This window comes from Cydia pomonella, chromosome 13 (genome assembly GCF_033807575.1).
Source record: "Cydia pomonella isolate Wapato2018A chromosome 13, ilCydPomo1, whole genome shotgun sequence".
Lineage (NCBI taxonomy): Eukaryota > Metazoa > Arthropoda > Insecta > Lepidoptera > Tortricidae > Cydia > Cydia pomonella.
This window is the reverse complement of record NC_084715.1, coordinates 14950297-14975536: the sequence shown is the minus strand read 5'-3', so window position 1 is coordinate 14975536 and position 25240 is coordinate 14950297. Positions and strand designations below refer to the sequence as shown.

Below are 25240 nucleotides of genomic sequence, written 5' to 3'. Positions count from 1 at the left end.
CGGTGCGCTATTCATCGCATAAGCTAAGTCAGTATGGTAAAATGACCAAGGTGGTTTGAATGTCTGTTGTGACTTATGTATGAAACCTACGCAGTAAACGTAACTGTGTCGTTATTGGTCCTAAAAAGTTTCCACATGGAAGTCATTTTTTGAGCGCCCTTTAAAAATGTATTAAGTACTTAATGTGCACAAACACAAACAAAAGTTGCGGCCGAAATAGTAAAAATGACTCACTCTGTGCAGTCTTGAAGTCTGCAAAGTTCCAAATAAACTCTCCTACGAAGAAACCTGCTTGACGCAGCTGGTCAAACGCCTTAAAGTGCTCTGACATTACGCCCACTTGGTACTCTTCTGACCAGATGTATTCCGGTAACTGCAATTAGTAAAAGTGTAGGTATAGGCATTATACATATGCATGATATAATGATAATCAGCAATGAGCGGAATTCTTCATAGCAAAAATCAAACTGTCAGAGGGATTGACCTAACTGTTTTATCGACTTATCGATAAATATTTGTCACTTAACGAAACACAGGTGTCCCTAGTTAGCTGACCGCCACTGTATTTTGGTATAATAGTAAAGAATAAAACAAAATACTTTTATGATGTAAATGAACGTAACATTTAGAGCAATATATTGTGGAAGAATCTTCTTTGAAACTGAAATAAGAATCTTTCTGTATCCATTTTTTTATTGTTTTCTTTTAAGATTAACCATTTTAGTAACACGGCACGGAAATCACTCATGAAAACTCAAGTGACATAAATGACATATGTGACGCTGACATGATTTACTTTAATACGGAGATGCAAGTTGCTTATCAAAGAGGTCAAATGTTACAGAATAATCTTTTAAGTTGATTATGGATACCTAATGCGATATTATTCCGTAACATCGATAAGTCGATAAAACAGTTAGGTCATTCCCTCTGACAGTTTGATTTTTGCTATGAAGAATTCCGCTCATTGGTAATCAGTCAGGATCAGGAATCGACCAAATCAAATTGCCCATAAACCCCTGAACCAAAATACGGCCAAAGTCGGACTTCAGGCCCAAAGCATCGAAGGAGAATAAATTGGTTTAATTGAGGAGCATAGTCAACATTCGGCGGCCCCGGAAAGAAAGCTATGAGACTGATGATCCAGTAAAGTTTTTGGTCTATTGCAGGATTTCACCACTCATAATAGATCAACAGTTGAGTTAGTTGCTAAGACAGAGCCTTTTCCCCAGTGTCGCAAATGACCCAATAATTGGCACTCACGAAGTGTAGTCCAGCGAGGGAGTCAGCCCCGTATTCGGACATAAGCACGGGCTTGTTATGCTTGCGGTGCCAAGCGGTTGCTTCTTCGATGACGTTGCCCGCAATGATCTCCAATGTGCCCGGGTCATGGTACCACGCGTTGTATCGGTTGAAGCTTATCACGTCGAGATACTGCGCCTGCAAATAAAATACTCATGAAGCATAACATCAACACCAAATAGCTGACTACAGCTGAATACAGAGAGTACCATGAGAGTACCCAGTTTCTGAACAAATTATAATAAATACTACAGATCGTGTCATTCACGACGACGCTGGCCTTGATTCGTATTGACATGTTATTAAAGGTTAGATTTGACAAATTTGCGCGTCATCGTGGATGACACGAACTATAACATTGTTGATCATGGCCGCGCTTCGCAGCGGTGCGTAATCGACCGTTTCAAACCTACTTATTCGTTTTTATCATAGTCTGTTTGGTGTCATGATCAAGATATAGTTCAAACGTCCTTTACAGAACACGGGGTTATTTTTTGTAACATTCTGGTAGAGGATTGATACCGATGATATCATGTGTTATCTCGCAGTCTCGGAGTTGGTATTCTACAGAAATATTATATAAATAAATAATAAAAAAAACAATGAAACAAGTATCATAATTGAAAAGACTTACAGATTTATCGTATATATAACTCTGTGCAATAGCTATGGTGACTGGCCTCGAAAGATCCATGGATTTCACGTGTCTCACGACTTCTCTGAAAAAACGAAATATTACACGTAGATCACAGTGATAGGAAATTGTGCATACCCTAATTCCAGAGAGGTTTAATTTACTCTGGACGAAAAGTTATGAGCCTAGCCCAGGGGTTCCCAATCTTTTTCAACATGCGGCGCAGTTACAAGTTTAGTATTTTGCAACGGCGCCCTTGTAAATTTAAAATCACGGTCGAAAAAGAGTGACACGACGCTATATTATTTACCGATGCGAGCGCTCAAATAGGTACCCGCGAATATTTGTGGTTTCGGATAATGATAGAACTCACGGCGCCCCTCTTTACTTTCTACGGCGCACCAGGGCGCCGCGGCGCACACTTTGGGAACCCCTGGCCTAGCCTATGCAAATTCTTGGAAACAGCCCAGCACCGCGCCCTGATACGAGTAAGTGTAGGTGTAGCTTTACTTTAAAGGTTCAAATTTGGCTTACTTTTCCCCAAGAGTGAACATTTTTAGGGTTCCGTACCAAAAAGGTACAAGAGGAACCATTATGGTGCGACTCTGTCCATCCGTCTGTCTGTCTGTCACATCGCTAAATATCTCGAGAACCACTTAAGCCATCGATTTGAAATTTGGAATAGTTATGAACAACGCTAACCCAGACACATTGAAAGTATTTTTTTTTATTAACTATGGAAAATGTCCAATATGAAGAGGGAGCAAAATTTCAAAATGTACATTCGAAAACAGTTTTTCTTTTTTTTTCATAGAGAATAAAATATGAAGGAAAATGTGAAAAAAATACCGCCCTCCCCCCTTATCTCCGAAGTTTACCGACGAAAAATTATGAACTTTTTACATAATATTAACATTACTATAAATTTGACAGGAAAAATATAATCAGACCTCTATCTTGGTAACTTTTTTAAATTAACAAAAAAGCGGCCAAGTGCGAGTCGGACTCGATAAAGGGTTCCGTACCATATTAAAGAAACTACTTACTAGATCTCGTTCAAACCAATTTTCGGTGGAAGTTTGCATGGTAATGTATATCATATATTTTTTTTAGATTTTTCATTCTGTTATTTTAGAAGTTACAGGGGGGGGGGGCTTTTTTATTTTATGACGTATTAAAAAAAACTACTTACTAGATCTCATTCAAACCAATTTTCGGTGGAAGTTTGCATGGTAATGTATATCATATATTTTTTTTTTAAATTTTATTCTGTTATTTCAGAAGTTAGAGGGGGGGGGGACATAATTTTTTTCACTTTGGAAGTGTCTCCGGCGCAAACTATTCAGTTTAGAAAAAAATTACATTAGAAACCTAAATATCATTTTTGAAGACGTATCCATAGATACGCCACACGTATGGGTTTGATGAAATATTTTTTTTTTTAATTTTATGACGTATTAAAAAAAACTACTTACTAGATCTCGTTCAAACCAATTTTCGGTGGAAGTTTGCATGGCAATGTATATCATATATTTTTTTTAGATTTTTCATTCTGTTATTTTAGAAGTTACGGGGGGGGGGGGGGGGGGACATTTTACCACTTTGGAAGTGTCTCTCGCGCAAACTATTCAGTTTAGAAAAAAATGATATTAGAAACCTCCATATCATTTTTAAAGACCTATCCATAGATACCCCACACGTATGGGTTTGATGAAAAAAGATTTTTTGAGTTTCAGCTCTAAGTATGGGGAACCCCCAAAATTTATTGTTTTTTTCTATGTTTATGTAAAAATCCTAATGCGGTTCATAGAATACACCTACTTACCAAGTTTGAACAGTATGGCTCTTATAGTTTCGGAAAAAAGTGGCGGTGACATAATCGGACAGACAGACGGACATGACGAATCTATAAGGGTTCCGTTTTTTATGGGAAAATGTATCAGGTCTTCGTTCCCAACAAATTTGACCCACTGCCTGCATCTGAAAACATACAGCCTTGGAAACATGACTTTATATACAGCTTATATTCCAAGTGTTTGCTAATGACATCTTCTTCTTCCTCGCGTTATCCCGGCATTTTGCCACGGCTCATGGGAGCCTGGGGTCCGCTTGACAACTAATCAACTTAATTGATGACATGATCATCTGATTATTTAGCGCTAATATGCATCTATAAATCATGTTTTTTGGCATCCAGTTATCAACAACCCTATCAATATATCAATGCTCTAACTTTTTATATATTTATAAGTATGTCTGTTAATTATGAAAACCGGTCTGGCCTAGTGGGCAGTAACCCTGCCTATGAAGCCGATGGCCCCAGGTTCCAAATCTTGGTACAGGCATTTATTTGTGTGATGAGCATAAATATTTGTTCCTGAACTATGGGTGTTTTCTATGTATTTACATGTATATATCGTTGTTTAAGTACCCACAACACATGCCTTATTGAGCTTACTATGGGACTAAGTCAATTTGAGTAATAATGTCCCATATTATTTTTTTATTTATCATAAAAACAGAGATTAATTTACTAACATTTCAGGTTAATATATTAAATAATTACTAGATTTTTTTTAAATAATGACCTTTAATGCATAGATGATAGATAATTTTCCATTGAAAATATTCAACGAATTAATTATGTGTCATATTATTATTGCATGCAAGTTCTCAGGAAACTTCACATATTTTATTTAATTATTTACACTGATATACAAATACAGTTATCGATAGTTTTAGTACATCCCTAGTTCACAACTAAAAAGAATATAAAATATCATATTTTCGGATGTGTTTAAAGCCTGCTGCACCAAAATAAGGTCAAAAGTATCTAAAGCAATACTTACCGGTCTTCATCCAAGGGAAATTTCGCCATAAAATCCCTTTTGATTTTGTCGAGTGGCTCGCTTGCTACATATTTCACACTTAGTAAACCGTTTTCTCGGTGGCATTCTAACAAACTCGCTCTTTACTCTGATCACGGTTCACTATTTTAAATTTTATAACTAAATAAAAAAGAAATTGCACGAAATACCCGAGCAAAACATTGAAGCCTGATGTACTGATTGACAGAATAAATAGCACTGACGTTTTCTTTCTCTTCGTTGGCAAAGATTTGCGAAACAAACTCCATACAAAACTTTGTTCCTAGTTGCGTCAGCCTGATTACATCGCGCAAATTAGGGAGACAATTTGCCGATAGGTGGCGATGTACACAATTATACTTAGTATAGGTAAATCTGTTCAAAAGTCTTTTACCTAGGTGCGCGAGTAAAACGAACTCGCACTTGACCAGTTTTTTATATTATATTTGAACGGAAGTTGTAATCGGAACGAAATCAACATACAGAAAAGGATAAACAAGCGTACCAACCCGAAGTAATAATCAGCGCCCTTCATCTGCGATCTCGGCTCGTTCGAGATAGACCACATGATCACGCTGGGGTGGTTCTTGTCACGGTGGATCAGTTCCTTCAGTGACTGCTTGTGCTTGGCGAGCAGCGAGTCCGCGAAGTAACTGTATTATAAAGCGTATCTTTTAGCGCCCAACTTGTCTTACAAAACATTATTTCTAATCCCGTATTTCAGACTACTTACTTCAAACACTATTATAAATAAAATTTGTTTTATTTGGAAATAGACACAGATCTGATCAGGAACTGATATGCAGAATACAACTATATACAACAATAACGATCTTCAATAATTAAGGATATGGAAGAAAGAACTCCATATTTACTTGGTGTCCACGCTAGGGCACTCATCGATGATCATAATGCCCTGCTCGTCGGCGAGTTGGTAGATCTCCTCGGCATACGGGTAGTGCGAGGTGCGGAACGCGTTGGCGCCCACCCATCGGATGAGATTAAAGTTTTTGATCCACAACACTGGGTCCCAGCCTTTCCCCCGTAACTAGAAATGACATTTATTTTATTAATAGCAGACAAATGATTTCAAAAACAGCTTTATAAAAATACAGCTGCAGTAGAAAATTCATTGAGGGAAATGTACTTTGCTCCTTGAGGCTTTCGTTACTACAAGCCCGCAGTATCTTATGTATATCCAGTTTATAAGCTATGCCAAGTTTAACTTTTCTAAGTAGTAGGTAGCAGGGTAAAACTTACATCAGAATCCTCATGCATTCCGAAGCCTCGTAGATATAAAGGCTTGTCGTTGATGAAAACACTGGTGTTGGTCCACGTCACGGTCCTGATGCCAATTTTCTGGTAGTAGGTGTCTACTACTTCGCCTCGAGGCCCTATCAATGTGGCCTGTAACCAACAACTTATCCATTTGGAAGGTATAGGGAGATGCAAAATTGCATAGATAAATTATGAATGAATTGTATGACCATATAGGTATGTTGGTCATAAACATGATCAGGATATAACGATAGCAAGACAATTGCATAAATCTACAAACGATTACTCAGGAGAAGGTAAGTGAACGTTTCAATAAGTGCGAAGTGAAGAAAGTAGATAGGTATTAAATGTATAAATATGCATAATGAACTTTGCGCTTCCGATTTCCGTAATTTTGACTCTTAGAGACTCTATACATCTCTAAGGATAATTTGATATAAGTCATTTAGTTCTGACATTTAGAGATATTTACACTGTATTTACACCTATATATTATTTCAGTCACAAAAATAAAGAGAAGAGCGTACCTTCATAGTGTACAAGTACCCAGGATTAGGATCCATCAAGTAAGGCCACCAGAAGTTGGCGTTGCCGACTTCCAGCAGCCCGGCACAATCCTGCGCTGCCACCACTTGCGTGTCGTTCTTGTCAAACAGTTGGACGAGACATATAATGTTGCTTGCGTCGGATCCTTTGAACGTGATGTTGTATACCACAAAACCTGAATAGATGAAATTGTTGGGCAACATAAGTTTTCATGATACAAAGTACTAAAAATAGGAAGCCGAGCATAAAATAAATGATGATTATAAACTTCAACTAAATAATAATACTATAACTACCAGTGAGCCCCTGTATATCGGTGTTGACGATGACGTCATCGATGTAGGCCTGCGGCGTGCTGTACAGGAACACAGAGCGGTGGATGCCGGCGTAGTTGAAGAAGTCGAAAGTGTATGACTGCTTGAGCCGGAACGTCTGGTTTCTGGATACCATATTAAACAATATATTTATCAGGATATGGGCCCTTGATATTTAGGTACAGGTACACACAACCAGTTCTTATGAATAGTCTGCACCCACCGAATTCACATTGGCGGTACCTGAGTAACCATTTTCGAAAACACATATTACTTTAATTGCTCTTTGGGCACTTCGCTATACAATAGAAAGTTTTCGAGTTATTTAGCTAAACGAAAACATCTGTTTGAAGACTTTGAAGGTCAAGTCTATTGTAGTTACCTGCATTTGAAATTAAAATCAACTACCTACTTAAATATTAAGAATGTCAAACACTTTCGTTAACAATGAAAAGTCAAAATGAGTAATTTGACTTTTGTTTGCCATGTCCGAATTATCAGTTTGTATGCCAAGGCCGTTGTAATCTGCATTTGAATTATGAATTATCTTCAATTTTCAAGCGTCTAAGGCGTATAACGATAACGTCGTCAGAGGTCATGTATTAATAAGATACCGTCTATCTGCTGTAAAATAGAAAAGGTACGAGCCCCGGTGCAGTGGAGTTATACTTATAATTTTTACACATGTAGACCAAATGAGTCAGTAATGGGAACCAGAATAGTAATGTTTAATCTAGTTTATTTTTATCATATAATAAAAGTGCATGAGACTTTTATTGTTGAAAGTTTTTACTTGTCCGTACATTAACAGAGCCGTGTTGTTTTCCTTGGTAATATCCCTTTTAAGGGTTCCGTAGTCAACTAGGAATAGGAACCCTTATAGTTTCGCCATGTCCGTCTGTCTGTCTGTCTGTCCGAGGCTTTGCTTCGTGGTCGTTAGTGCTAGAAAGATGAAATTTGGCATGGACATATAAATCAATAAAGCTGACAAAGTACCCTAAAAACATTTAATTTTTTTAGGGTACCTCCCCTACACGTAAAGTGCTTCAACCCTACAGTGCGGGGTATCGTTGCAAAGGTCTTTCAAACCTAGAAGCGGCAGGGCAGGGATTAATCCGAACAATTGCTCGGAGCACTCCCCGTTATACATACGATAGAAAATGCAGAGCGAAGCCTCATCTGTACGCAGCGCTAAAGAGTCAGGCTGATCCGAAATATGCTGGCATTCGACAATGCGAGTCACTCTTCATTGGTTGCGGTCCAGAGGGAGAAGCTGGTACTGGGGTGCCCCATGCCCCTGCCCATAGATGAGAACAGTATTCCATGTGTGGACGAACCCTTCCAGTTTAAAGAGGGTCGCATTTAAGAAATGGAAGCCGCTGATCTATCTATGAGAGAATATGAGTAATATGACTAACGTCTGTAATTCAGTGATGGCGCCCTGCGGGACGGTGTCATTCAGCAGCGTGTTGTCCACCACCACGGTGAGGAGGTTGCTGCCGTTGTACCGGACGTAGTCGGTGATCTCCACTTCAAAAGGTAAGTGCCCAATCTCGTGGTATGCTAGCGAGATGCCGTTTATCCACTGAAAAAGAAAATTGACCCCTATAAGTTTTGTCACAAAGATTTTTAATGATAAAAAAGAAATTGGTCCAGATCTCCTATTATTGAAAGCTTATTTAATGCTAAAATACTTGCAATATAATTTAACGTCACATTTGATAAAGTGGAACTGCTGATGATGATGAGAATGGAACTCTTCAACGACGCATGGTACACATTTGGCGATTTGTCCTCTTCGCTGTGTTTGTTAAGCTAATTAGATTTTCAAGACAATTTTTTGTCAAGTTCTAGTTCTGACGATGGGGTCCATGAGGAATCGAGGGAACTCTTCAAGTATGAAAGGCGTACATTTAGTGATTTTTATATTTTCTTTAACAAATCAAGCATTTACATTTAAAAAAGTGACATTTGATGATGTGGAACTGCTGATAATGAACAGAATGGAACTATTCAACGACGCATAGTACACGTTTGGCGATTTGTCCTCTTCGCTGTGTTTGTTAAGCTAATTAGATTTTAGAATTTTCATCAACAAATCAAGTATTAACATTTGTAGAAGTGACATTTGATGAAGTGGAACTGCTGATGATGAACAGAACGGAACTCTTCAATGATGCATAGTTCACGTTTGGCAATTTGTTTTCTTTGCATGTTTGTCAAGCAGTTAGGTTTTCAAGGCACATTTTTATATTTCTATCCTATTTAGTTTTTGTAATAATTATCTGGTGCTTTATTTAATGCATGGTGTGAAAGAATTTATTTTAAATACAGTCGAATACCCTATTATATATATATATATACATATATATACATATATATATCTTACCAGTCAACCATAGGGCAAATCTAAAATGTGTCAAGGTAGGTGCAGTGAAAAAAAAATACATGTTACCTCCTTTTCTATATAATTAGGCGCAGGACGCTGTCTTTTTAATTTCATTGTATGAAATCCAAAATCAATAATCCATAATCGTTCATTCACCGGTCTAGGGAGACAGGCGAGGGAGAAAAAAAAACCGACTTCAATGAGGGCGATAGAAGTCGTTTTTTTTTTTCTTAAAAAATATTTTGTACTTGGTTGAATATTACATAAAACAAAAGATCTTTTATCTTTCTTTCGAAATATAATTTATGTGTATTGAACTACTAAAATTGCAACTGTACATGTTTTACCAAACCTACTCATTGGATTGCCATCCTATCAATTCAATAAAAAATAAGCGTGTTACTGAAAAGTACCATAAGCTAAATTTGAAGGATAGAATACTAAATGCGGGTGATAAAATAACGTTCTAATAAAGTAGTTTCTCACAAATAAACAATTGTACCAATTATATTAGTTGTTCACAGTCCAGCCGCATTCGCGTTTAACGACAATCATAAAGTAAATAAGTCGTAAATAAAGTCGGGGTCTAAATTTTAAAACAATTATATTACGTTTTAATCAGTATAAAACAAGCTTTAAAATCATGGCTTACTTTTTTATTAAATGCTTTGAATTAAATTTTATCACTGAAGTCAAGACCTTTGTGACAGAACTTATGACCTGACTAAGTATATATTTATACCGAGAACGACACGTATAACTCTAAAAATGCGTAGCCAAATGTGAAATAGTTAGGTCAAATATGAATTGACCGGATAGATATTAACATCACAAAATTGAATTTTCCTTAAATGAAAACATAGTATATGTCTGAAATACTTAATACCTAATAAGTTTGCTTGTGTTTGCCTAAGTTTGCTTGTATTAGTTATGTGATCAGAAACCAAGCTGGTAGTTGAAATACCTAAGACCTAATCAAGCATACATATTGCAAAAAAAAAAGATCCTTTTAGTACACTTAATAATATACTTAATACGAGTGATAAAAGGTCTAGACAAGGCATAGATTGGAAATCACAAATCAAATAAAAAGGGATCAAAAAGGTATAAGTTCGCCTTTGTACTTCTTATCCTGTGCCATATTTATGTTTTGTGTTTTGTACAATAAAGAGTTTATACATACATACATACATACATACATACATACAAATAGCATTAAATCTAATATTATAATATATCTTCCGAAAACCTGAGATTCACAAAAAAATTGTATTTATTGGTTACAGTTTTTAAGACAAGGTGTTCATATGTCTAAAATAGGCGAGTTGATCGTAGGTATTACAACAGTTTTAGGTAATGAACTAAATCGATAAGGATAGCGACGGTTGTAAAGTTTATCGAGACATGCCGTTTTAGTACGAAAGTAAATTTTAACTCGTAATTTAGCTTGGCTCTTATTCGTATCTATGTTGTACGGTGTCAACTGAATTGACTAATGAAGGCTATTTCCATATTATTTCAATGTATTTGCAGCAGTAAAGTAACCTATTTCACTACTCGTAGGTATATTTTTATATCGACCGATTTGATCAGAAAAGAAATTTAGTTTATTTTATTTATTCCTTAAATTAACATTTACACTCAAGCTACACATGTTAAAAGGAGTGGCATTATTGAGTTTAGGTATGTTATGGAACATACCATAACGGAATCAGCAAGCAATATAAATTACTTTGTGGGTCAAACACAAAACTGTTTTCCCGTCTTTCCTGTAGACATACCCATAAGTTAAGGGCTATAAATAGTTATTTGTACAACAAGAGAGTAAAGTTTGATAATTCTTCGAGTGCTTATTCTGAGTCCCGTGCAAGTGAAAGAGTTTATAATAGATTATATATAGAGAAGAATCTAATTTAGAATCTTGAGCACAGTAAGGGACTCAAAAGCGTACGTGATGTAAATAACTTTGATATCGTGTAGTACACAAAACTTTTCACATCAGCAGTGAAAACATATTTGGAAGGTAAAAATACAACCTGAAAAACTAATACGGGACTTAATCGCGTAAACTTACGTTTATTATATGGCCTGACGTTTCGAACGTGACGTTACGTTCGTGGTCACAGGCAGACTGGCGAGGAATTGTAGGAAATCGTGTTGGTTTAAATCAATATATTCTGAAAAATGTACTCCTTCTTCATCACTAATCACAGAAAACCGCCTTGGTTGGTCTGTGTCACTAATTCACTCATGTTTTCTTAAGGTATTCTAACAATTAAGTTTAATTACCGCAATAAAACATAATTAAAGAAATTACAACAAAAGAATACAAACTAATAACGAACATCAATTGACAGTTCAATCGACAACTTTCTTTTGTAAAAAAAAAACTTTGTAAGATACGGTCCGAATTGCGGATACTACTATTTGTCAACTATAGTAGAGATCGTTAAAATGCGATTTTGTTCACTGTTTTTAAGCAGCATATTACCCTTGTTCGAGCTGCTGAGAGAGAATTTTCAGGTGAAAGCCCTGAACTTTTGGGTATGTCTACAGGAAAGACGTGAACACAGTTTTGTTTGACCCTTGTCCTTTGTCTTTGTTGCATTGTTATTTTGTAATGACCTAAATGACAATGATAAAATAATAGTCTTAGACTTAAGTTAATATCAATTCAATGTGACTTTTGAAAACATACAAACAAAAACAAACGAATGTCGAAATCTTGCCTAATTGGCGCCATATTATTTAATTATTATTGTCTTTACTCGGGCAATTAAGACACATCGATTGATGTAAGAATCATTAAAAATTCGCCGACCCGTTTGGTCTCTTAGAGTGCCAAAAAGGAACATACATACATACATAGACTGATAAACACATTTTACTCTCCTTTGCGTCGCGTTGTCGGGTAAAAACGTGACCAATCGTCGCAGAATGTTGAACGTAAAATAGATTAAAAAATGTCCTGTGAGTAGGTAGAAGTAACTTAGAAGGTGATCCGGTTGTATTGTGATAAGTAGGTATATTTGCCAAATGCAGATTAATGTTGTCGTGCTTAATTTTTCATAAATGTGTGCTTAAAGTTGTCTAACTTTGCACCATGTTTGATAGCATAGTGTAGAAGTATTATTTTAAACGTCATAATTTCATAGAAATTTTAAAAAATCTTACGTAAGAACTATGCCTTTAGCCTTTATTATTGAAGATTTTACATTTGTAAGTATATTTATTATTTATCATTTCCATCGGCAACTCCAACTCGTCCCTTGACGAAGGCCTCTTCCAAAGTCTTCCATTCTGGTCTATTTCTTGCAACACTCATCCAAGCTTTTCCTCCAGTCTTTTTTAGGTCGTTGGAACATCTGTACTGTTGTGGCCCGCTTTTTCTGGTGTTATATCTTGGGCACCACTCGACAAGTTCTCTAGTCCATTTATCTTTGTTTCTTTTACTAGGTATAAACTTTTATTATTAGTATTTAATATTAAAGACGACTTTACGTTAAATGCAAAAACTTAGAACTAGGGTACGTATATTTTGCACGGACTGCCGAATGGTACGAGGGCGTAATTGGAGACCCATGGCGGTGTCATATATTACAACACGCGTAGCTCCCGTGTAGAAGGCAGTATTAAGCACGCCTCAGTAATGGGAAAGTCAAGTATCTATTTTCGTACATTTGACAGGCTTCTCTTTGCCCTGGATATAGGGGTCGCAGTAATCCACGCGATAGCGTGATAATGACAGCGTCTATCAATTTCTACCAAACGGTGAAAAAAGTGACAATTGCTTCCCATGCTCACGTCGATAACCCAGCGTTCATCGGCCATCATACACCCGCTGTATGGTCTGCGTGACTATGCTGGTAGTGGTCAGAGGTAACAAAACTGCACGCTTATTTTTATCACATGATAATATCGTCAGGTAACAAGCAAAACTCACTAATTACCATCACACAGCTAAAATTAAGTTCGATTTTTGTTTAATATTTTTTTAGTACTTAATTAGTGAATTTTGCTTGACAGTGACACCTAACGATATGTAAACTTGGCCTTAGTCGAGTCAGCTAGCATTTACCCAGTCAGATTTAAAATGCCGTCTGAAATGCTGAGCTTATTAGTCACTTTTTAACTTATTATTTAAAAGTCGTTTTAACATGGTTGATTCAACGGATTAATTGAAAGTATGTTTATCTAATAATAGTCTATTTACATAAATGAAACATGGCTCAGCAATATTATTTTAAAGTTCTTGAAGAGTAAGAGTCATGTGCGGATTAAAAGCCAAGTGCGAATCGGACTGGCCCATGAAGGGTTCCGTACCATTTAAAATGCGAACTTCGGTTGCAAGATGCAGTTTGTCTCCTCGGGCGCGTTTTCATAAATTCCTAGACGTTGAAATCAAGTACACTGCTAAGATTTTGAAGAGCATGCCTTTTATTATTTTATCAACGCAACGTTACTAAATGTCAACGGTAACACCTTGCTCGAGTTAATGTTACTTAGTCTTTAGTCGAAAGAAGAGTCACTCTTCGAGTGCTTCAACTTATTTATTCTCGTGACGGCTCGAATGGTTCGAGTTCGTCACGCTCGTATAGACCAAGGAGTGTAAACAGTTGTAGTCTGAACGCCGTGTGAGTGATGTAGGAAGTTGATTGAGTAACGTCGTCGGTTAAGCGAGGTCAGTGCTTCTTGCCCTCTAGGGCAATTTGCCGTAAACGACAGCCGAGTCACCCGACTACGGCCAATTCGTACGTAATGTGTGACAATGTAACTGGGTCGGCCCGTGTACCTGTTAAGTGGCGGCTGGGATACACAAAACTGCTATTTTTATCAAACATATTTATACTTAGTATCAAAAATGTCCTAGATTAGTAGTGTGTCTATAAAAAAACATAAAATGTGCCCATATGTCCATGCGCCCATACATGAAGCACACCCATCTCGCGACTCGACACGCGTTGTATTATTTCTACTCCAGTATAGGGATGATGACATTGATGACACATGTTAAATTGTATAACAAGATCTAGTTAAACAGTTAGAAAATTTGCAATTTATTACAATAAATTGGACACTAAGAAAATGAAAATACTTAATATAAAAAATATAATGACCACTAACTTAACTTTAACTTTCAAGATGAAAAAATTATACAATTCGATTCTTTATATATCAACAACATACAGGGTTGGGCAGTATTTTGTACTGGAAATACTGCCCAACCCTGTATGTTGTTGTAAATTTTTATTAAATGTAAAGAATCGAATTGTAATACAAAATACGTATTTGTATTTCACAAAAATGATACAATTCGATACTAAATACTGCACTCAGATGTATTTAGTTCTTGTATTTCAAATACTTCAAGCTTCAACATACATTTCCCCAGAATACATTTTATTAAATATAATCCTAAAACAGTTTTTTTTAAGTGGACTAGGGCATATACTATGCGATGGCTACCAGAATCCTGCTACAACGGGGACTGGAAGAAGTTACTATAGTTTAGATTACGATTACGTTAGAGCACAATTTATAACCCCCAAGAATCGAACAACAATGATGAAAATGTCTTAATCGTCACTGTTGATTCTATATATGATGGAATTAAAATTTCAGTTTTTTTTTTTTTAAATTGTTAGTACCATCGTTATAGCTAGGGGTTAGTAAGTACATGAAAATCAAATCAAATCCAAATATAATAAGAATAAGAATAATAATCATATATAAGATTAATAATAATTTTTATGATAAGGGAAAAACACTAAGCGTCCTTGAGCGCTATTAGGATTTGGATTGATAATAGGACGTTCATAACATACCAGCTTGTGCCGCCCGCGCCCCCCTAAAGCCGAGATACAATTTTCATTGGCTGGATATATTAGTTTAACTTCAGAGCGGAACTTATCCGGTAAAAGCCAGATATATACGTTTTTAGGAAAGGAGATTCGTAAAAAAATTAAATAAGTTTAAAATATATTTTGAAAAATATTTCATTATTTGAAATACATACATTATTTTGTACACTGTAATTTGTATTTTGTATATCAAATACGTTAAAGCCAGTATTCTGCCCAACCCTGAATACATAACGTAATATTTTTACGTGAAAATGGCAATTTTCTTGTTTTCAATCCTTCAAGACAGCTTCAACTCAATTGTGTATCGTGCTTAGAGTAGATACGGTTATTAAACTTTGACTCTCATTTCTGATATTAGTATTGGTTTAATGTAATGGGTCCCAGACATAATGCTTAAATGAAACTGATATTTAAAATTTTCTTACTAATAGGAAGAATAAGTATAAGTGGTTTTGCGTCTTTGATGAGACATATTTTTATATTGAAGTTATAATGGCAAACACAGTTTTGAACGAAGACTTGGCATAAATTTGGCTGGTGGTTGAGCAGGTCAAAAAAATAATTAAATTGCAATATATATAGGTAGGTACTTCCAGGTTTCAGAACACCTTAAATCTCGGAGTTCATTGAAAGCGTATAAAAAGACCGATCTCGCTTGACAATTGCTCAATTACAGTCAAGGAATCGCCCAGCGACCGATGTGAAACTTGAATAGGCGTTTACTGTCTAGTCGTAGCGGGATTGGCGCCCTTTCCTTGGTTTCTATCAGTAAGTTTAACAAGCAAAAAATGTATAGTTAGCTGCAATATTGCATGGAGACGTTACACTTACATAGAATTCATTCATACAGTGGCCATACACTTACGCAGTTCATGGTTGTGATTATTGCAAAAATATCTCATTATATCCTCGGATTGGTTCTCAAAATATAAAAATCGCATTATATGTTCTCTTTCATTAGTATCATAATGTCGTCGTATCTCGATGTATACGAGTAGGTAATCTACTAGTATATTACCATAACACAAGTCTACAGACAAATGCAGGAGTGTTGTTATGCAGATGTCTATTTTTCTTCTCAAGGATATACAATCTCGAGGTGATGTAACCATAGTACATATATATAATATATATGATAATGAATTAAATCAAGGTTCCGCCATGCTGACATTATTCTCATGTTTTGGTATTCCGATTGTTTCCCGCATGAATTAGATTCGAAAGTATACATCCAAGGACTAGATTCGGATTAAAAACACTTTTAACTAAATGTATGATATTTTAGCAGTCAGCACGTCTCGCTGTTAAAATGAAGCGGGCGCCCAACCCGCCAGTACGAGAAGGTGTACCACTCGAGCCCATAACCGCCAGTCATACAAGGTATGTACTGTTGCCATCAGATATATGGGAGCTGCCGAAGTGGCTGCAAATATTTGTGAGCATCTTAGTCGCTCCGATATATCTGATGGCGACTCGCTACTACAACGAAACGCTTTGTCTCTCTATCATTCTTCCCCATTAGTGGGACAGTGACAGTTGCATTTCGATCGCTACGGAGCGTAAGCAATTTGCATGTTGGTTTTACGCGGCCAGCTCTAAATGTATTTAGATGCAAATGTAGGAGTAAATGAGGAGTGTTTAGATGTGTTTTATCTAAATTGACAAGGAGTCAATATATATGTATTCCTTGCCAGACTTATACGAGAAATGGCACCAACTGAGCCAGCCCTACGTAGTCGTGTTCTACTTACAACTTGTGCCGCATAGTGAACGCTGCTAAAACGCAGCCAGACCCGCTGCTCGGCCCGTGCCCAGCCGGCTGGGACGTGGAACCGCCGGTCGTACCACACGAGGCCCACATGGTCGCGGAGGGACGCATCCGTGCCTATGTCGTTGTATGACGACGGCACTGGCATGTGGATCACTGGACCTGTCTGTAAGAATAAACAACAAACAGAAGTTAGTGACTCCAGTATTTCAATCGCGCTCTATAACCTGTAGCAAATTTACAATTTTAAAACAAAGTTGAGAGAGGAATGAAGGCACACCTGTCATGAAAAAAACCAGACATTCTTTCGGTCATCTATTAAAATTACCTACGAGCATATTGTAGTGTTTTCCTAAATATGTACATAAATTTAGCGTACCTTTTCGAGATCTTGTGCGAACCACCTATGCCGATATCCATGCTCTGGATCTACAGGCGACTTCCGAAAGTTCCATATGCCATCTAAATTCCTCAAGTCTCTGGTCTCCGTAGCTTGTGGGTACAAAGAGCCCCCCTGGGCCGGTGCTCGAGGTTTCTGCAAGTGGTTGATCTCGTTCGCACTTGACGACCCTGGTACCACGGCTGTCGCGGACGCCAGTAGCGCCAGGAACAATAATTGCAGTCTTGCTTGCTTGAATAACATCTGAAACAGCAGTTATGTGTTTGTTACTAACAAATAAATACTGATTTAGATGAAATCAAGAGTACGAAACGTCAAAGGGGAACGCTAAAGTGTAGAATATCGTGGAATCGGGTTGGAAGAGAAATGTTGAAAAAATCTGCAAATCATTCATAAAATTTATAATTGGTCAAACAAAAGTCTGAGATGGACGGAGTTGGAAAAACTTCGATTTTTATACTAGAATAAAATTACTGAAAAAATCCTACTGAAACGAACTGCATTTAATGTGACCCCCTAGTACGCCTAACTAGTAACTACCATACCACTGCTATCGGAATAGCAATCACTCGTATAGTTTTTAATACCTATACCATCAAACGTGCGGGCCAAGTGACCAAATAAAGCTGGCCATACAGTTTTATCAACTGCACAGGTAAAGCGGAGCTTGTGTGGCGTTTGATTATGTAGTTTCCTATGCAGCTTCACCTGTGCAGTTGAACTGTACAGGCAAAACTGCGCAGGCAATACCCACCACCCACAATTGTATTTAAGTAGTTGAGAGCAAGAGCATGTGCAGTATTAACTGTTTATCCATTTAAAGCATTATCATCTACACAACTACATATATTACAAAATTAGAAGAGAAAGAGGAGCTCCTCTTTCCCTTTTGAAGTGAGTTTTTTTTATTGAATTTTGAATTTATTTCATAAATTTCATAAACATCAAATTACATAAATTTCCTTAAATTAGAAACTCTGCTTCCTAAATAGGTATAACCTGTACTTTAGGGTAAACAGGGCTCCTCCCCAAAAATTTAGTTGCAGGAGATGTTTTATTTATATAAATTTTAGATAAAAATTGAAAAACTTTAGTATCATTAATACTGAGAAATTTAACTTATAAATCTAAACATGTGTATGTGTGTGTGTGTGTATGTGTGTGTTTGTGTGTGTATGCAAAAAGAGAAAATGAATATGCAGAAATGTTCAAAAGATAGTTAAGTAATTATGTTCATAATATCTTCAGTGTTTTCGTAATTTTGATGTAAAAGCCAGCCAGTTTAAGAGCCCGGTAACGATTTTAGAGAAAAAAATGTAAAATTGATAGATTTAGTCGTTGAAATTGTACATCTTTTGTTACGTAATATTTAAATAACAAGTATTGGTTTTTATTAGCACGTCTTATCTTGCCTTTTAATAATGAGGTCGCAAGCGTGCGTCCCTGGAAATATGTGACGAGAAGGGACAGTTTTTAAAACTTCATCAAAAAATTATGGTGGTAAATTATACAAAATGGTATATAAGAACAGTTTCAGCAAATGTTATAGATTCTTTAACTATCAAAATTACGTTGAAATTAAGTCGATTTTCAGAGAAATTGTCACTTGTTTTGATGTAATTTCTGGAGAAAATCGATTTTGTCTAACTTTCATTTACATAACTTCAAATTTATAATAACAACAATATAGTTAATTAAAGTTGAAGTACAGGATAAGTATGTGTCATACAAAATTAGTTAAAATTACCATTTTTGTAGTGCAAACATTACGAATTTTACAAATAAGATCGACATAATCAGTGCTTTACTTGCATATACCGAACCGATCATCAGAAAAAAAAAATCGGTACTAATTAATAGTCTGTTTTCAAAAAATTGATTTATTAAAATGAAAGATAACAAGACGTGCTAATAGAAACCAGTACTTGTTATTTCTAATAATTAACAAAAGGTCTACAATTTTATCGACTAAATCTATCAATTTGACATTTTTGCGACTAAAATCGATAACAGCCTCTTAAAAATGTGTTGTACTCGTACTTGTTAAGCGCCTTGTGTATTTAAACAAGTACTTATCTCTATCTAATAAATTAGAGTGTTCGCCGCTTATTCTTAGTTAGAAAATATATTTATTTCTTACACGCAGCCGCTCTGGCTGTCAGTCTGCGGTGATACGAGGGCTGCTATTCGTATTTATGTAAGTATCCGGAATGGGCCACTTATTGGAACAATATTTAAAATATAGATATATATACCTATATAACGTAGTGTCATTTTATAAAGTCCTTGTTTCATCTTCAACATTGATTTACTTGTGAAAATTTTTGTACCATGATTTTTTTTACGTTTTTCCTACTTTTGGGGAAGAAATTTCATCGTAGCCCAATGTGTGTCAATGGTTTAAGAGCCCTTATTCCTTGGAGCATTCTCCGATTTCACGAAATAACGCTCGATAGATGGCGTTGGCGCTCGGTACGCGAGCGCCGGCAACGCGACGCGCGTTTCAATGCAGACTAGAATAATCTTGATAGTTTTCAATATAATTTCAAGCAACATTAATTTTAGTGTTATATGATATCATATGGGCACTCTTTATTTTATTTTATATGCACAGTAGTTTTTTTTTTTATGTACACTACTACTAAGTGTACAGACTACAGAGTGTACTACAACCCTTGCTCTTTATTCTGTCTCTTTCACACCAATGGAAAATGAAAAAGTTAGTAAATGACTGCAGGTATAAATAAAGTATATTAGTGCGATAGAGAGACAGATAGTGTTTCGTTGTCGTGACGTAAAAGATTGTCATGTTGGCTATGCACCCATGGCGCCTAGCCAAGAAGCCAATCGATTGCACATATTAGTGCGATAGAGAGACAGTAGTGTTTCGTTGTCGTATCGTAAACGATTGGCATGTTGGCTACGCACCCATGATACCTAGCCAAGAAGCCAATCGATTGCACATATTAGTGCGATAGAGAGACAGATAGTGTTTCCTTGTCGTATCGTAAACGTTTGGCATGGTGGCTACGCACCCATGCTGCAGTCAAGATGCCAATCGTTTGCGCACATTAGTGCTATAGAGTTTCAGTTTTATTTGAAATCACGTTAGGGTTTGTATTATTATTTTTGACCCGAATGAAGTCCATCCAGGTTCTCATGATGGAGTCAGGAGTTGGTAACCAGGAGGCCTACCGCGAACCACGTTCGACGTGTTGACTCTCTGTCGCACTTGTAAATTCGTACGTAAGTGTGATAGGGAGGTAACTCGTCGAACGTGGTTCGCGGTAGGCCCTCTGAACTCCTAATCTATTCATTATAATTCCATCGTGTTTGGGCTCAAAAGATTTGCCCTGACGAACACCCTCGATCTAGATGAGGTCCAGGGTCTCATGACGGAGTCAGGAGTTGGTCACCAGAACTCCCCAGAACTTCCAATCCACTCATCATAACTCCATCATGTTTGGGCTCAATAGATTTGCCCTGATGAGCACCATCAATCTAGATGAAGTTCAGGGTCTCATGATGGAGTCAGGAGTTGGTCACTAGAACTCCTAATCTACTAATTATAATTCCATCGTGTTTGGGCTCAATAGATTTACCCTGACGAGTACCATCGATCTAAATGAAGTCCAGGGTCTCATGATGGAGTCAGGAGTTGGTCACCAGAACTCCTAATGTACTCATTATAATTCCATCGTGTTTGGGCTCAATAGATTTGCCCTGACGAGTACCATCGATCTAAATGAGGTTCAGGGTCTTATGATGGAGTCAGGAGTTGGTCACCATAATTCCTAATCTACTCATCATAACTTCATCGTGTTTGGGCTCAATAGAGTTGCCCTGACGAGCACCATAAATCTAGATGAGGTCCAGGGTCTCATGATGGAGTCAGGAGTTGGTGCTAGAACTCCTAATCTACTCATTATAGATCCATCGTGTTTGGGCTCAATAGATTTACCCCGACAAGCACCATCAATCTAGTTGAAGTCCGCGGTCTCATGATGGAGTCAGGAGTCGGTCACTAGAACTCCTAATCTACTCATTATAATTCCATCGTGTTTGGGCTCCATAGATTTGCCCTGACGAGCACCATCGACCTATCTTCGATCTATCGAAATCTTTTGAGCCCAAACACGATGTAATTATAATGAGTAGATTAGGAGTTCTGGTGACCAACTCCTGACTCCATCATGAGACCCTGGACCTCATCTAGGTCGATGGTGTTCGTCAGGGCAAATCTTTTGAGCCCAAACACGATCGAGTTATGATGAGTAGATTAGGAGTTCTGGTGACCAACTCCTGACTCCAGCATGAGACCCCGGACCTCATCTAGATCGATGGTGCTCGTCAGGGCAAATCTTTTGAGCCCAAACACGATGGAATTATAATGAGTAGATTAGGAGTTCTAGTGACCAACTCCTGACTCCATCATGAGACCCTGGACTTTATCTAGATTGATCGTGCTCGTCAGGGCAAATCTATTGAGCCCAAACACGATGAGGTTATGATGAGTAGTTTAGGAGTTCTGGTGACCAACTCCTGACTCCATCATGAGACCCTGGACCTCATCTAGATCGATGGTGTTCGTCAGGGCAAATCTATTGAGCCCAAACACGATGGAGTTATGATGAGTAGATTAGGAGTTCTAATGACCAACTCCTGACTCAATCATGAGACCCTGGACCTCATCTAGATTGATGGTGCTCGTCAGGGCAACTCTATTGAGCCCAAACACGATGAGGTTATGATGAGTAGTTTAGAAGTTCTGGTGACCAACTCCTGACTCCATCATGAGACCCTGGACCTCATCTAGATCGATGGTGTTCATCAGGGCAAATCTATTGAGCCCAAACACGATGGAGTTATGATGAGTAGATTAGGAGTTCTGGTGACCAACTCCTGACTCCATCATGAGACCCTGAACCTCATTTAGATCGATGGTGCTCGTCAGGGCAAATCTATTGAGCCCAAACACGATGGAGTTATGATGAGTAGATTAGGAGTTCTGGTGACCAACTCCTGACTCCATCATGAGACCCTGGACCTCATCTAGATCTATGGTGCTCGTCAGGGCAAATCTTTTGAGCCCAAACACGATGGAATTATAATAAGTAGATTAGGAGTTCTAGTGACCAACTCCTGACTCCATCATGAGAACTTGGACTTCATCCGGGTCAAAAATAATAATGCAAACCCTAACGTAATTTCAAGTAAAAATGCGGTGAGTAAGGTTGCCAGAGCTCAACAAGGGGAGGGAGGGGGTTAGAGTCGGCAACGCGCATGTAACTCCTCTGGAGTTGCAGGCGTACATAGGCTACGGATACTGCTTACCATCAGGCGGTCCGTAAGCTTGTTTGCCACCGACGTAGTATAAAAAAAAGGACCACTGAAAATCCATCAATAAGCGAGAGTCTGTTGTTAAGCATAGTGTAAAAAATGAACTTTTATTAAGATTTTCTAATCGCAGTATATAGCACTTCTCGGAACTCCGTAGCTGATTACGAACGCAACGAATGCCTTACAATCGAGCACAGGTCCATCCTCTAAGCGCGCTCCGCGCGGACTGAGAGCGTGGCGTCCGTGCTGCGTGATTTATACGTGTTTAAAAAAAATATAAATTTACGGCAATGTAGGTCCCATAGTTATGTTTTTTTTTTTATAGATTAACATGAAGTTACAGTTTGCTATAATATTATTTTTAAAGCAAAATATGCGTACAATTTGCGTAAAAAAAATATAATAAAACCCTGTTTTCGCCAAAAAAATGAAGAAAACTCGGAAGGTATTTTATCAGTTTTTTCAAATGAATCTTCGATTGTTAATCATTCCAGCCCCTCGTACGAGATATGTTGAATCAAATTGTAGTCATTCATGTACCAAATGATTCTTGTTTACAGCAAAATTGAGAACCGAAACGCCACATCTCACTGCAAAATTTGGAAAAGACTCCCAAAAAAACTCATTAAAAAAGAGGTTTAAAAGAGAAAATGAAAATTTGAACTGTTGGAGCCGCTAGTTTAGGAAACGATTATTTAAGTACGTTACCAGTTTTTGAATAAATACTAATAGTTACGTTGTAATCTTGAATGAAAAAGGAAGCATTTTACAAAATACGCTCGTCTGTAGGAATAAGGACTCTTAATGAGTTTAATCGTGGTCGTCGTATGCTGCTTACGGACGAATTTCAAAACAGGTCGCTCCTAATCGGCTGTTATCCCACAAAACATAAATGCTGTGCGTGAACTCATAATGCAAGATCGTCATAAATAAATAAATAATTAATATTATAGGACATTATTACACAAATTGACTAAGTCCCACACTAAGCTCAATAAGGCTTGTGTTGAGGGTACTGAGACAACGATATATATAATTTATAAATATTTATAGATACTTAAATACATAGAAAACACCCATGACTCAGGAACAAATATCCATGCTCATCACACGAATAAATGCCCTTACCAGGATTTGAACCCGGGACCACCAGCTTCGTAGGCAGCTTCACTACCCACTAGGCCAAACCGGTCGTCATAGTACACATCGCGAGATATGCGTCTCTGGGCAATATAATGAGTTAATGATGCGCATTTGTAAGATAATACATGAAAATTTGGATGTAAAAAAAAGTGTGCGTAGTAAATGCAAGTTTTGTATACCAAATCAGAATGGAAAAAGTGCTATGAAAAGTGGTTTCAACGTAGGTATGCAAAAGTGCATCATTCATCTTGGCAAACAAATATATGTGACATGTGTGTGTGATGTATGTTTGGCGACTTGTCTGGCCTAGTGGGTGACCCTGCCTATGGTCCTGAGTCCAAATTCTGGTAAGGGCATTTATTTGTGTGATGAGCAGATATTTGTTCCTGAGTCATGGATGATTTCTATGTATTTAAGTAGTTATGAGTATTTATATTTTTTTTTTTTTTTTTTATTATTTATTAAAGTTCTAAACATTAAATTAATCGCAGAGTTTCTTATTTCTTAACTGCTAAGCCAAAGATGGCTTGTTTACAGCCAGAGTTCGGACTAATGCACTAAGAATTTAGTTATGTTATAATATTGTACACATGTTACATTAATATTATTCTAATGTTATCCTTTATAAAATATGTTCATGGTTATTAGATGATAACAAGTATTTTTTTATATCTTTAGTTGATTCAGGATTGGTTAGGTATAAATCTTGTAAATGTTTCGGAAGGCTGTTTAGTGTTTTTGGAAGCAAGTAATAGTTGGTTCTCATACCGTACACATTTTTTACTGTTGGTAATATAAATCGATGTGAGTTAGGTAAACCTCTTAGCCTATTGTTACGATGGTATTCCTTTAGATCGGATACATCCTTGCAATCTTCTTTAAGCATTGTTAACTTGACTAAGTTTTGTACGGGAAGCACATTACAAAATTGAAAAAGGTGGGGATAGCCATCACTATTATTTATTTGTATGTTTTTGGGCACAATGGTTTTCAACAGTGTTTTCTGTAGATTGTATATTTTAGCAATATTAGTTTTGTATGACCTTCCGTAGCTATTCAGCCCATATCGTATTACCGATTCAGCCAGAGACAGGTATAACATTCGTAGGGTGTTGTATGGTATCTTATGTCTTAAAATTGTTAGCCTTCCTATGACAGATCTTAGTTTATTGCATACGTATTCAGTATGCGGTTTCCAATTGAACCTATAGTCAATTAATAAGCCAATGTACATATGTTCCTTCACAAAATCTATAGTAGGGCAGTCGCAGTTTATTTGTTGTATGTGTAGGCAACTGTGTGCGTGTGCCTTAATTACTGGAGCGTAGGAAAGTTTGTTATGTGAAGAACGTATGTGCATGGCCTTCGTTTTGTCCGCATTGAGGATTAGGCCAA

At 37.1% G+C, this 25240-nt stretch overlaps 1 protein-coding gene across 1 annotated transcript in view; it reads right to left on the bottom strand.

The window, feature by feature from the left end:
• LOC133524364 (beta-glucuronidase) overlaps positions 1-25240 on the bottom strand; it is a 51395-nt gene that overhangs the window by 3366 nt on the left and 22789 nt on the right. Inside the window, exons 2-12 of the mRNA XM_061860343.1 lie at positions 17342-17605; positions 16946-17128; positions 8360-8526; positions 6924-7066; positions 6609-6802; positions 6064-6210; positions 5679-5851; positions 5313-5456; positions 1937-2021; positions 1264-1440; positions 235-373 (exon numbers count right to left, since the gene is read on the bottom strand). Coding sequence (XP_061716327.1) covers positions 235-373; positions 1264-1440; positions 1937-2021; positions 5313-5456; positions 5679-5851; positions 6064-6210; positions 6609-6802; positions 6924-7066; positions 8360-8526; positions 16946-17128; positions 17342-17605 — 1816 coding nt within the window. The remainder of the gene's footprint in view (positions 1-234; positions 374-1263; positions 1441-1936; positions 2022-5312; positions 5457-5678; positions 5852-6063; positions 6211-6608; positions 6803-6923; positions 7067-8359; positions 8527-16945; positions 17129-17341; positions 17606-25240) is intronic.